Source organism: Liolophura sinensis, chromosome 11 (genome assembly GCF_032854445.1).
Source record: "Liolophura sinensis isolate JHLJ2023 chromosome 11, CUHK_Ljap_v2, whole genome shotgun sequence".
In the NCBI taxonomy this organism is placed as follows: domain Eukaryota; kingdom Metazoa; phylum Mollusca; class Polyplacophora; order Chitonida; family Chitonidae; genus Liolophura; species Liolophura sinensis.
Window position 1 is genome coordinate 19643280 of NC_088305.1, and position 14995 is coordinate 19658274.

The 14995-nt window shown below is 42.6% G+C and overlaps 1 protein-coding gene across 1 annotated transcript; it reads left to right on the top strand.

Moving 5' to 3' along the window:
• Window positions 1-8119: 8119 nt before the first annotated feature.
• On the top strand, window positions 8120-10784 carry LOC135478155 (toll-like receptor 3). The gene has a single exon (XM_064758427.1). The coding sequence runs from the start codon at window positions 8120-8122 to the stop codon at window positions 10565-10567; it is 2448 nt and encodes an 815-aa protein (XP_064614497.1). The 3' UTR covers window positions 10568-10784.
• The last annotated feature ends 4211 nt before the right edge of the window (window positions 10785-14995 follow it).

Sequence of the window (14995 nt, forward strand, 5' to 3'; positions counted from 1 at the left end):
ACAGAGGATTTGAACTCTCAGTGACCATATTTGAAATATTATTGGCGATTATTTTTTTCATTGGTGTTTTACGCCGTAGTCAAGAATATTTCACTTATGCGACAGCGTTCGACATTATGGTGGGAAAAAACCAGGCAGAGCCCGGAGAAACCCACGACCATCCGCAGGCTACTGGCGGACCTTCTCAGGTACGGCCAGAGAGGGACTTGAATTCTCAGTGACATCATTTTGACATATTAATTGCGATTTCTTTATTTGATTGGTGTTTTACGCCGTAGTCAAGAATATTTCACTTATGCGACAGCGTTCGGCATTATGGTAAGAGGAAACCAGGCAGAGCCCGAAGAACCCACGACCATCCGCAGGCTGCTGGCAGACCTTCCTAGGTACGGCCAGAGAGAACTTGAACTCACAGTGACCTCATTGGTGAGAGGCTTCTGGGTCAATGGGCCGCGCGTGCACGTTCGTCTTCCACCAATATGGTGAGCATAATATTACCGGTATAGAGTAAAGACGTACACCATACAGAGTAAAACCAGTGACCGCAATGTGAAAGTTGGTAAATGGTCACACGTAACCGTTGAAATACAGCCTCTTGTCAATTTACCTCAGGGTTTATGCCAACTGCTCATGCACAGATGTAAATGCTCAAATTAGTACCAAATTACATCCTCCCTATCACTATGGTGTAAACATAACTAGACAAAAGATATGCATAGATATTAACTGCAGTTTGTAAGGGGTCACTGCTCTATAATTTGTCAAAATGCCGTGTTGTCATCACATTTAACATACAATAACTGGCCTCGGGGATGCTTAGTGCAGTAGAATCCCCAAAGGGGCCAGGCCTCCGGGATGCTTAGTGCAGTAGAATCCCCAAAGGGGCCAGGCCTCGGGGATGCTTAGTGCACTAGAAGAATCCTGGTTTCCTCCGAACATAAAATTGACTGGCGTGGTATGAGTAAATAAATAAATAAATAAATAAAGGCCAGCTTTAACTCTGAGGCGTAAAACATGTTTAATTTATATTTATGACTTCTACAATAACCGTTTGTGTCTCACTTCTTTGTGGACGGTTTTCTGAAGGAAATGAAGAACGTGAGTAGCTATAAAAGACGAGCAACGTGGTTCTGAAAAGATCAGCCCACTTCTGGGTAAAAAAAAAATCAGTAAAAACTCCACTGAAAATACTGAAGAATTACTCTCCACTTCATATTCTCTGGATATGATCAGATACTGCGTACTATTCATTCTCCAGCTTTCCCTGTATTGCGGTTTGCATAACTTACAACACCAAGGCCTTTTGTGAAGTTCGAATTGAATGAAAGAATACGTGTATTTAATATAGAAGACGGTAGATGTGAATACATATTAATTTATGCAGATGATACTGGAAGAATTTGGAGGGGATGGGGGGGGGGGGGTGCACAGGAGGAAGAGGGAAGTATATTGCTGACCTTGAGTCTAAGTCAATACTTAAAACCCAAGCCTTAAGATGCGTTTTATTCTATTGAGAATTTCCAGTTTCATCCAAAAGGTTTGAATTTGTTTGCGATGTATGTGATGAATTCGTTCTAATATTTCATAACGACGATTTTTCGACCCATAAATTTACATCTTGTAATTTCCATATCGAGCAATTTAAAAAAAATTTTGTGCAGCGGTTCAAGCTTTTGTAGTGAGTAGGCAAACACCCAAAAAGTTGCCCACATTCTTGGTTAGCTCATGCCCGGCACGTTCTGATAAGATATATGTATATATGTGTTTCAACACATTTGTGTTGTCAAATTTTAGATTTCTGCATCTGTGGTCGAATTTGTACAGGGTGTAACTTACACCTCCCTCCGCTCCCCTCCTCCCCCCCCCCAAAAATACATTGAAATTATGTTTCCGTGCCACTAATTTCCTCACTAATATCCAAAAAGGGGCCTATGTGGCCCAGCGGTTAGCACGCTAGCGCAGTACGATGACTCAGAAGCCGCTCACCAATGCGACTGCTGTAAGTTCAAGTCCATTCTGGCTTCCTCTCGGGCTATACGAAATGGCTGAAATATTACCGATGTGGCGTTAAGCCAAATTCATTCGTTCTCTGGTCATGTGGTCTTCCAGCAACCTCCAAATGGTTGTGGTTTTTCCCTCCACGCTCTGTCCGATTTCCTCCTCTCATGATAATGTAGGCGACCCTTGTATAAGTGAAATATTATTGAGTACGGCGTAAAACTGCAATCAGATAAGTAAATAAATAAATAACCAACAGGAGGGGTTCTTCTTATCTCAGTGAGATTTTCCTTGAACTCCTCATTCCCGAAACACTTTGGTGTCAGGCTCAAATTAGAAAAGTTGTCAATTTGCTGTCTTTAGGTATTAATCGCCAGAACTGGAAGCTCATGTAAATGGATTACATTGAAAAACAAATGTTTATCATTTAAACATATCTCTGCAACACATAATAAACGTGCTTAACATGTCTTTCAGTAAATATCAGACTCGTACCTGTACTATTTAGAGTGTTAAAGTGATTCCAAAGTTCAAAAAGCAATACTTTGATCCGTTTTATACATTTTAGGAAATTCATAAACTATTTTGAACGGTAACACGTGCGCACACTTTAATAAATGTTTATTTTCAACATGTTCAAGGTGTGTTTATTTCTCAAATACACGCAAAATGTTCATATATATATTGATTTATTTTATAAATACTCACATTTATAGTCTAAATGCATTAATTTATGTAGTAAATTGAATGGGTTTATTGCTTAAACTGAGTGTTTTCAAGGTACATGATCAACATTATAGAGCGGCTTTGTTATCAGTTGTTGGATAAACATGTTCAAGTGTTTCAGTATTAAACATGTTACAATTAAACATTATGTACGTTTATTAGATGTTACAAAGAGATGTTTAAATGTTAAACATTTGTTTTTTCAGTGTACAGCCTGTTAGGGATGAGAGATTTACAGCTTGTTAGGGAACAAGGGGTTGCATCCTTTTAGGGATCAAAAGGTAACATCCTGTCAGGGATCAAGGGGTTATAGCCTGTTAGGGATCAAATTGATTACAGCCTGTTAGGGATCAAGGGATTACAGTCTGTTAGGGATCAAGGCGTTAGGGATCAACGACTTTAAACCAACGCTCTTTCAAAATGGACGTTCTGCGACAGGTCAATAATTGCAAATCCAGTTTCACAAAGAGTGTAGTGTAGTATGTGGCGTGTCATGGTGTGCTGCAGTATAACGTAGTACACAGCCTATACACCTACGGCACATGAGGCGGCAGTCAGACTGCCTCACGAGGGGAGGGGACGACACAGTCTCCCAACTCGACAACACCGTAGTTCGCATCCCACTTACTGGTTGCTTGAGCGAAGCGCATATTTTCGAGAGCGTCCCCATCTCTTCTCCAACGCATCCAAGTCCTTCCACTGGGTGGACGGACCGCGGAGAACTCACCGTCCATGGAAAGGCTGTTCCCGAGAGTAACATGATCGACTGGTCAACGACACCTTTCGTGAAAGACAACATTTTTTCAACCCACGGATAGGGAGGACTTCGCCCGCGGGCTGAGAGCCATGAACATCCCGCGAGACTGGGTAAGCAACCGAACATGGTGGGGCGACACCGAGCGAATGAGCGATCGCTGGCGTGAGTGAGTACGGGGAAAGATGGACACACAACCCCGGCCGAAAAAATCCTCCACACCACGGTCTCTGCCCGCCCGGTCTCGGCTACCCACCACCACCACCAGGACCCCAACCACCACTACTACCACCGCCGCCACCACACCACGTCCGTCTCCAGTTAACGCGCCAACGCGGAAGTGGAGTCCGTATTAAATACCGCGTGGGGAGGAAAGACGGTCAGTCCTCCCGGGGATCCCCCCACCAACATGTTTTACGTGACGCTGCTCCATAACAGCTCGTTCCGCTCCTTTTCCAAGAAAACCTTGGCGCATTTCAGCCCGCAACTCCCACAGCCCATGCATTTGAGTCGCGACTGGGAATGTAGGTTGGTAGAAATACAGTATTCCCGCACCTAGTACAACGTTCGGGGAAAGGAAATGTGGTATGTCATAGACTCCAAAGACGACCCACACCGCGCCAGGCATAAGTTAACCTTGCCGGAGAGCTATTACCTCTCGCCCAACGCGCTCACTAAGGCCGTTACAGGGTTAACTGACATAAACATCGCCTTGCTCAAGTCTCAAAACGGTGATCTGACGTTCAGTTTCGAGAATGTGCTGTGGAATGTGCTACACCATACGCTTTCGGAAACAAAAGGAAACAATTGGGATTTGGCTTCTAAGTTCATTGTAGCCTGGTAATAGCTGTGGGGTAGTTGAGCTGAGGTCCGAGGTCGCTGAGCCGGTAGTTGAAAAGATCCTGGCGGTACAGTTGCCTTATATCGCTACTTATAACTACTAGGCAGGAGATACCCCGGGGGCTGGATTGGGTCGGGCTGGAAGACGCTCGCTTTTTCTTCCACTCTTCTTCTTCTTCTGACTCGTCCGTTTCTGGACTTGATGGGACACGAGCTGGCTTCGTTCCTTGGTGCAGGTGAGACCGCGGGTGTTGTTGGGGTTGTCGTTGCTGCTGCTGCTGATGCGCGGAGGGGTCTTCTGGTAAGACCGGGGAAGTGGGGGCTAGAGCACTGGTTGTTATCGTCGCTATTGCTTCAGCGTGGATTTTTGCAGCATGATGCCTTTACGAACAGTTGCAATTAAAGCGCGACTGAGATACTTGTTTAATTGTTATTTGACATGGAACTCATTCACGGGCTACGAATTTGAACTTTGATGTGGAATTCATGCCTGGAATATCCACTGTCTGCCCGGCATCATTGAAAACTGATGACCGCTTCTCTCTTGTGTGTTACGGGCTTTATTTCTTATTTCTATAATTTCTTACATCCCTTTGTCTTTGGGAGCTAGTGTTAAACATTGTTTTGGAAATGTATCTTGCGATTATCAACTTGGAACGCCCTTTACGGACTACGAATGGTATATGAATGTCGGACATGACGCTTATATTAAATCTGTAACATAAAAGCATACACACGGTACACACACGGTATGAAAATAAAACAAAAAGTGACAAAGCCCTGCCTTTTTCACAGCGCGAACAGACACGTGGGATGGTAGATGGACGAATCAAGCCGGCTTGCAGATTGTCGAGTGACTGGTCCGTCCCACCAAAACGGACCAATGCTCGACATTCCTGCGCGAATGTCGTTGAAATGAAATGATCAGTCTGAAATGTTATATAGCACAGTGTGTTATGCAGTGTTGTCTGCTATAGTATACTGCATAATATACTATGGTATAACTACAGTATAATATAGTATAGTATACTGTATAGTATAGTATGCTGTTTGTTACAGTTTGTTATTTGTTACATTATATTTTGTGGACCTCTCCTATATATTATTTACCCCAAGCACTCATTCCTATATATTATTTGTGAATTTCTTCTATATACATATAGCGCGCGTAACAGATGAGACTAATGTATCATATAGCATTTTAGACGTGCACCAAATGTAAAGCTGATCAGAGATTGCATTATTGAGATGGATGAAACAAATGCCTTTGAAACGAGTATGCATTTCCTCGCGCGTGCATGCCACAAAAAAATCCAATATGTACCTCAAGTTGATAAATAATAAATAAAGTCAGCGCCAAAATCCGCTGTGGTCGACTCCAATTTGCTTAAGAACTAGTCCTGAAGTATTATGTGTTAGGAGGAGAATTGCCGTCGGAAACCACCGAAGTGCAGTTCGTACATTTCCGGTAGAACTCTTCTTCCCAGAAGGTAACGAACAGTACAGTCCGTTTTCCGCTTGACGATCGGGAAACCGGAATATTGGACGTAGGTTTCGAGTTTACACGAACATGTCGACAGTTTTAACAACTCTCATTGGCTGAGAGGTAACAACACCCCCAGCTAAATTACAGGTGTTAAAGATGGAGGACGCGATGGACTCAGTGATTTACACCAGCTTTGCCGTTTTCAGGCTTTAGGTGTATGGCGAGGAAAAATCGCAAAATTATGCAGCTGGCACCTCCAGACAGAAAAAAACGTGCTCTTTTCAGCCTATAGTGTCATGTTTTTTAGTTTTTGTTCTCCTTTAAACCTCAGAATTTTCTAAGTGCCACGAACAATAACTACTCGTTAATTTTTCCTAGCAGAGTTTTCTACCTTAATGTCAAGGAAAAATAAATCTACGCTGCGTTTAGTAGGCAACTTTTCGCACGTTCGCTGATGCCTGTACCAGATGTCCCGTCAGGAGAAGGTCCCGGCGCAGACTTGGCAAGCGACTTACCCCTCTCCGAGGACTCTCCGTGTACTCGACGTTCATGCCACAGTAAACCCGTCCGGCGGGAAAACTTTCCTCAGTTTTCACTCCCCCTCAATCCGACACGTTTTTGGAACAGCATACTGCTGGCATTGTTATCTCTGACACAGGAGGTCACGCTTTTGCGGTCATTTATATGTCTGTCTGTCGGTCGGTCGGTCTTTCTATAAGCAATCCTATGGGAAAACTATACAAAGATTTGGATGAAATTTGTGTGCTCTTGTTTACCATGGTTTAAACTTCGGTAGTTATCCACAACCAGGAATGTCTGAAACAACTATTTAGACATAGGACAGAAATGCTGTTTATGTCGGTAGCGATAGAAATTTGAAAGATACCCTAATTGAAGTAATCTGACAAGAGGTCGGATGTCGACAGTTACATGTACGTGTGACGGTTACAGTTACGTATCCCAGCTATCACACTGGTCGTCGCTGCTGTGGTTTTACTCTCTGTGGTGTAGTCTTTTTTTTATAATATTTATACTTGTAATAGAGCTAGGATTTTAAAAGGCTTACGGCATAGAGATTGCTACAGGCTATAGTCTTCGAGGAGAACTGATTATGTTATAGTTACAGCGTGGAAAATCATCGAAGAGAGTAAATACCACATGTCGCATGGGCGAGGATAGTGGATCACGTAATAATTACAGCATGTCGCGTGGATGAGGAGAGTTGACCATGTAATAAATACAGTAAGTCACACGATAGTCTCTGACTTGAAAGGGTGAATAACCCAGAAGACCACTTCCTAATGATCCTGTATCACCAAGCTATCATACCATACGTAACACTTAACTTGAGCTTCGTGATGTAGTTGACAACTTATTTTTGACTTCTGTATATGAAATCATATTTATGTGTGCAACGCTTTTGTTGTTTGACATACTGTATCCCGGATACTATATACCCCTTTGTTAGAAATTTCAAAAGTGTACTTTATGGCACTTGAATTTTTGTCTGGCAGTCAGAATGTCTCACTTCGTGATCTGTAATACATATTTTTCTGTAGATCAGGAGAACGCTGGCGCTTTTGATGGATCAAAGACGTTCAACGTCTGCCGTCCTGTTCACGTGTCCATTCACGACCATAATACATTTGAATTAAACTGAATTGCTATTTAACAGACATTATATATATATGCATGTAATATATTTTCATTTATACATGTAAATATATGTTTATTTATACAACCACTTGGCTGGACGATGTGCGTCAGTATAAATTCACGATGAAAACAGAAGAATTCAGCGGTAGAAGAAGAAATCTTTCCTCTATGAGACACACTCTGTTCCAGTCCACTTGCAAGGAATATATAGACATAGTTCTCACAGTGATGTTATATATAGATCGTTCTTTCGCAGTCTGTATATGGTGTATCTAACTAACTGAGGGACATTCATCAAACCTGCCTAACTGGCACCTCTGAGTCGTTTCTCCAGACTAGGAAGTTATATGGAAAGTTCGTTTTTATTCAGTGATTTTTACATAAGCCGTGACAAACTATACATCCAATTCTTGTCTCACGTAGGCTGATTTCTTTGCAATTCAGACAGTCAAGACTTTCATATGTGGGTGAGAGTCTGTCAGTCTGCTCACTAGAGGCAGGCTCCAGTCCTGTAATGACACTATTGTGTACTGTCCGTATATTTGAACAGAAAATATGGTCATCGTTTTACCGTCACACTAAAGAAAGGAGAATACGTCGTAGGAGAAGACATTTTTCCTCAAAGGAGGTCTCTGGAGGAGACAAACTGCCAAAGAGTCATGAAGGTTCCCGTCCTGCTGTTGATGATCGCCCTTCATTGTGCCGCGAAAAAGAGACATCATATCGATCTCCGCCACCATGGACTTCGGACCGTACCCACAAACATCCCGCCCACAACAGAGAATCTCGACTTGAGATGGAACCTCCTGCAAAGTATACCCAATGACTCCTTCATCAACTTAAGTGCGCTAACCTCACTGCATCTGTCTCGCAATAAAATCACGAGGCTAGAACCGTCAGCTTTTGCAGGGCTGTTGCATCTCCATTACCTGGACCTCGAAAACAACCAACTGCTACTTGGATATAAATCCTGTCCTTCGACAGTATTTCATCCATTAAAAAACCTTGAAACTTTAAGAATGGCTCATAATACACCAGGCAAATCACCAGGAGATCGTCATTTTCTGGACGACATTTTTGGGGACCTCGGCTCGATGAAAAAGTTAACTATTGATGGACCATACGACGGTTCCTTTGGTCCGGGGGTGATGCGCATGTCACAACTTAAGAGTCTTTCCGTCAACTTCTGGGAGTCTGGTGGTAGTCTCAGGCCTGAGACATTGGCTTACTTCTCAGGTTTACCGATCGAATCACTAGTGCTGCTCTGTCAGGGTTTAGAAGCAGGAACTCTGAGATATTTTCCATTCTTGACAAGCTTAAGTTTAAAGACCAACGGGATTACCAAGGCACTCTCCGCACTTGCTGACCTCACCCATCATAATTTGACCTACCTTACAATCTCTGGGTGCAACCCCAACATTGGGAGCCTCAGGGATCCAGAAAACTTAAGCCTTACCCGAAATAACACGGTTCACCTGGCGGATATTTGTGTGCGCCACCTGGACCTAAGCGACAACGCCCTCATCCACGTCGGGAAAGATGTCCTGTTTGGATTCCGCTATCCGGAGTGCGTGGAAAGTTTTAGAGTGAACGGAAACTACCTGTCAATCGCCTCTAATGGCTTATCTTTAGTTAGCTTGGTTCGTTTCGCGAGATTAGAATACCTCAGTGTTAGTCCAGGTCGAGAATACACTTTGGGTATGACTGATTTTTCATCCGAACAAGATATGCCAGAGTTCCCAGATGGACTGGCCGTGCAGTTGACCTTATCCCAGTCATTGCGAGTGCTGAATGCGAGTTTCCTGGGTGGATCGGCCAGAGGCATACCAGATCTGAAATTGATAAATGCACACCATTTACAAGTTCTTGATCTCTCATATGACAATGTAGATGGCTGTACCTTTGTCGTGTCTGGACTGGAGAACTTGAAAGTGCTGAACATATCTGGGTTTGACTGCAGTTTTCTGTCCCCAAAATTCTTTTCACATTTTACATCACTGGATGTGTTAGTTGCCCAAAACTGTAGATTGAATACAGGCTTGCAGCAGAACTCGGATGCCGCCATATTCAAAAATCAAGGAAACTTAAGAACCTTGGATCTATCCAGTAATAATTTCGTAACACTCAACCTAGATATTTTCAAACCACTCAAGAGCCTGGAAAATTTGATTCTAGCCAACAACAAATTGATCCATTTACCCGAATCTATTTATGGATTAGTCTCGCTGAAATTCGTGGACTTATCATCCAATATTATTTCGTCTTTATCTGGTAAAGAAATTAAGTGGTTGGCCAGTGACCTTCCACTCCAAACCGATGGCGTTGGCAGAGTTTCGTTTAGCCATAACCCTTTCATATGCACATGTAATACTCTGGACACTATGCACTGGCTGTTGGAAGGTTCAGCCATTGTGGAGGAACTTTGCTCACTAACGTGCACCCTACAAAATGGAACAGTGGTGAAAATGTGTGCCCTCCAGTCACAGCTGAAGAACATGGACGTGAGCTGTGTCAGCAAATTTTGGTTGACCTTCTCCATAGTTGGTTCTTGTTTGATCACCGTGGTGATTGTGCTGGGAATCTTTGCCTACCGTTACAGATGGAATATAAAATATTGGGTTCTTACAAAATTTAGGAGGCGTCCTGTGTATAAAGAGCTGACCAACGAGCAATACAAATATGATGCATTCGTGGCTTACAACTACACCAGTTACCGATGGGCTTGCATCGATTTGAGAAAAGTTTTGGAAGTTGAGAACGATTTCTCACTGTGTCTTCACGATCGCGACTTTATCCCCGGTGGAAACATTCAGCAGAGCATTGTGGACGCCATGAACAACAGCCGGAAAATCATCTTGGTGATCAATAAAGCCTTCATGACAAGCGAATGGTGTGAATTTGAAGTTCAAATGGCGGGCATGCGCATGGTGAGAGACGGCCGTGAAGGCGCCATAATCGTGATCATGATGGAAGAAATCCCTGTGACAGAAATGTCCAAATCGCTTCTGAGCCTGTGGAAAGACATCACATTCCTGATGTGGCCCGAGGATGACCCAGATGATGAACGGATCTTCTGGAGCCGACTGCTAGACGCAATGGCGCACTGAGGTGTCAGAACTATATTCCCAGTTCCGTATTACACAAGTGCAGCGGGTAATACGGAATAGACGGTAATCTTTATAGCTTGAGAAAAGGACTCTGCGTGCCATCTTGCTATCAGAAAGGTAGATCCCCAACTATATCCTTTGAAGGCAGCTGTGTACACATATGCACGTCCACAAGGACACAGCTTGTGTACATAGCCCTGATGCACGTGTATTTGTGGACTAGCGGATGTGTATTTTGGTCACAGTTCTGTGCACAACTCTTAAACGGTAGTTGTTTTTTTTTTTTCAGAGAGACTGGGTTTGGTAATGGTGTTGTTGGACGTATAACCACTATGATGTACGTCTTTAATTATACCGTATTTCTGCATAAACCAGGATTCTGCTCGGTCCCTTTGCATTTTTTGAATGTTATCGTATGTGCTAACAACACAGCATTTTTTGCTTAATCCATGGTGCAAGGTGGTGAAAAGTTGCTACTATTTTAAGCATTTACATGAACAGTTAGAATAAAGTCCGGAATGACGTCAATTGACAGAAGACCGTATTTCACCGGTTACGTGTGACCATTTGCCAGTTGTCACACTTTCGTCGCTGCTCTGGTTTTACTCTTTATTCTGTATGTCTTTAATTATATTATAATTCCGCTTATTCCCCGGAGCTAGGGGCTGCATGTTCATGTTCATAAATTAGATGGCCACGTTGGATATATAAACAGTTGCAATCAAAGCGCAACTCAAATACATATTTTGATTATCAACAGCGTATATGCTAACACAGTACACGATTTGGACACTGATTTCACTCATTCACCAAGAACAGTCCATGCGCCTTTCTTTCGTAAATAAAAACTGTTATCTGCCTCTTTCTTTGAATCCGTCCTAATCCCTTACTTATCCACTTTCTTAGTTATTTGGTGGGTTATGCTGAATGCTGTTTTGGAGTGAGTGAGTGCTTGGGGTTTAGCGTCGTACTTAATAATTGTTCAATCATATGACGACGAAGGGACCCTTAGAGTTCATGTAATGTGCCTCCTTGTTGCAGGACGGATTTCCACCGCTATTTTATCTAGTGTTGCTTCACTGAGAGGCCTTACCAAAGGTAAGTAAGCCGCCCCGCCCGAACCATTATACTGATACGGGTCAACCAGTCGTTGCACTATCCCCTTCATGCTGAACGCCAAGCGAGGAAGTTACAACTTCCTCTTTCAAGGTCTTAGGGGTGACTCGACCCAAGAATGACCCTGGATCTACCGCCCCCGAAGCGGATGCTCTACCAACTGTGCTATCGGGGCAGGTAATGTTGTTTTGGGAAGTAAACTTCGCAGCCTGTCCTATGAGATGACACACAGAGCCGAAAATGCAAAAATAGTCCAGTCCATATAATTGGTAAGCTATTTATAAGACTAAACCACAACTTTAGCGACCGCTTTAGAGGTCTAATGCTTAGAGCGTCCGACTCAAAGTCGGAAGAGCTATCAAACCCTGATCAGGTCATATCGAAGATCAAAAATGCTATTTGCTTCTGCCTTGTTTGGCGCTCAGCACTGAGAGGATAGAGCAAGGAAACAAGGAAACTTGTTGGCACGGAGTGAGTATAATGTGACTGGGTGAGGTGTCATGTCTGGCGTCTTTGGCATGATGCTTCAGTATTGCTTCTGTTAAAGTCGGCGCTGTTCAGCTCGTATTGGCACTGTTAAATGCGGCGCTGTTGACCACGTATTGCTTCTGTTAAAGGCGCCCCTCTTCACCTCGTATTGCTTCTGTTTAAGTCGGCGATGTTAGCCATGTATTGCTTCTGTTAAAGTCGGCGCTTTTCACCTCGTATTGCTTCTATTAAAGTCGGCGCTTTTCACCTTGTATTGCCACTGTTAAAAGCGGCGCTCTTGACCACGTATTGCTTCTTTCAAACGCGTCGCTGTTAACCACGTAATACCTCGGATAAAGGCGTCGCTGTTGACTCCGTATTGCCACTGTTAAAGGTGGCGCTGTTGACCCCCCCATTACCACTGTTAAAGGCGGCGCTGTTGATCCCGTCGTGTCAATGTTAAAGGCGGCGTTGCTAACCACATATTACTGCTAAAGTTGACGGCATATTGCCGTTGTTAAAGAAGGCGCTGATGACCGCGTATTGTCATTCTTAAAGGCGGCGCCGTTGACCGCGTATTGTCAATGTTAAAGGCGGCGCCGTTGATCGCGTATTGTCCATGTTAAGGGCGGCTCTGTTGACTGCGTATTGCCATTGTTAAAAGAATGGTGGAAGCCGGAAGAATCTAGAAAATTCCCTGACTGGGACTAAACTAACGCTTCGTGTGTCCTTGCTATTGAATGACGAGCAACTCGGTCTTGTCCTGTTCCCATAAGGCTTTCATTCAAGCTCACAAAAAGGCATCATGCGTCTCCAGTAAACTCGTGTATTCCCATGTATGGGCATGTATAATTTCTGCAAGGCCAGCATGCATACCGATAGACTAGATAGAGAACTGCAAACCTCCTTTTTATATACTGACAGTGAGCTACTAACGAAACTTTTGATGTAACTTTGGATGTTTTGACACGGATCCATGGCTAAGCATAAGAAAATCATGGCCTACCGTTGCTTTATTTTCAGTAACCTTACATGTATGTCCTGTGCTGCCTTTTAATGTACTGTTAATTTTTCTGCACTACGCGAGGTCGCCCCCTCTGCACCTGAAGATCGCCATATTATTATACATTGGTTAGGAGCCCCCCCAATGACTGCACCCAGCTCTCCATCGTAACCCTCCGTCTATCGCCATATATGTAAAAAAAAACAACAACCCAAAAACCAAAAAAAAAAAAAAAAAAAAAACGGGAGAGCTGCAGTTCTGTAACGAATAAACCTCTCTTTCACCAAATTCGATAGATACTGCTTGATGTCCATCAACAGAAAGCAAAGCAGAAAATATACCATTGTTTATTTTTTTTTATTTGACTACATGAAGTTTACATCAGTAATGCAGTACAAGATGACCGCACCAAGAATTTAACATTTTCAGCCTTTCTTAGCCAGGCTGCGATGTACATGCATTGACATTCGGAATCCACCAGGGGACGTGAAGTGGACAAAGGGAAGACAACTCCTTGGGGGCAAAAACAGTGAGGAAAGTAAAAACAATGTCATGTCCTGTCAAAGGATGTGAAATTGTCCCGCTAAATGTACATAAAACCTTGAACAAGCATTGCGCTTGACTAGTTTTACACACTGACTTCAATCCGATCAAAAGTAGCGAAACAATGCCAAAATAAATAGTGACAGTACATAATATACGCAAAGCATTTATCCAGAAGGCCGAAGTTTGACATTGACTTGGGCTACCTCGGCTTTAGGAATGGCCATTTCAGGATTTTTAGTTTGTCAATTTTCATATCCCTTAAGATTACTTTACTTGTATGTTCAATACTCTTCAGTTCTCAGTTTTGAATTGACATAATGTAAATAAGACAATTTCCAGCATATTTTATCAGCAGGCTCAACTCTCGTAAAGTTGATTAAATTGGATGCGTCTCTATCTGGAATTTACCGGTATGACGCATTTATTGCAAAGTCATTTTGTTTCTATGCAACTTTTTGTTTGAACAAAATACATACAAACTAACAGAGCATCAGGGAAAAGGCTTTTGAAAACTGTTTCCACAAATAACTTTCGATTTTCTTTTTCATTGAATTTAAATGCCAGCAAATGTTTGAATTGTAAGATGGATATAATTCAACATACTGCTGGTGGTATAGTACATGGGGTGCATCATCTTTTTCTGCCTGTATATTCACCAACAATGTACAGGCAAATTATTTTTTTGAGAATGTTATTCAAGAAATCTTTCTCCTATGGGTATTAGGAGTTTTTTTTCTCCAATGTAAATAGCTGTGCTTAGAGAGGAAAAGGCTTCTTCTGATATCACAGTAAGGCCAACATAGAATTCAAACATTTGATTGCACTTAACGATCTTTAAAAAAAAGTAAACGAAGAGACTATGACATAATTGTCAGCTGTCCATCTGATGTAGCTTACTTTCTGTTACCATCACCACGATTCTGTCTTGATTGTTTTAAAAGATCAAAAGTTCTGATATGACTTTTTAGTAGATCTGAAGACAAAATTTAAGTTTCCTGTGTGCACATAACATATACTAATATAACGGGCTCAAGGTCTGGACCCAGAAAATGCTAAATAAATCTTGTTAAATGCTCAACATAAAATACAGAAAACATTGACCGAATTAAAATACCATAAAAACATTCAGGTGTATACTGATATTACAGAATCTGTGCAGTTTGAAAATATTCCATGGAGAGTCTGGCAGTAGAATCCATGGGCATTCTGGAGATGGAATCCATGAAGAGTCTAGTATAAAGTTTGCGACAGCCTGGGGATAGAATCTGGTGACAGGCTCTGGGATAGAGTCTGAA

Excerpts from the sequence above, each read along its gene's own strand:
- LOC135478155 (XM_064758427.1), top strand. The coding sequence starts at position 8,120 with ATGAAGGTTCCCGTCCTGCTGTTGATGATCGCCCTTCATTGTGCCGCG.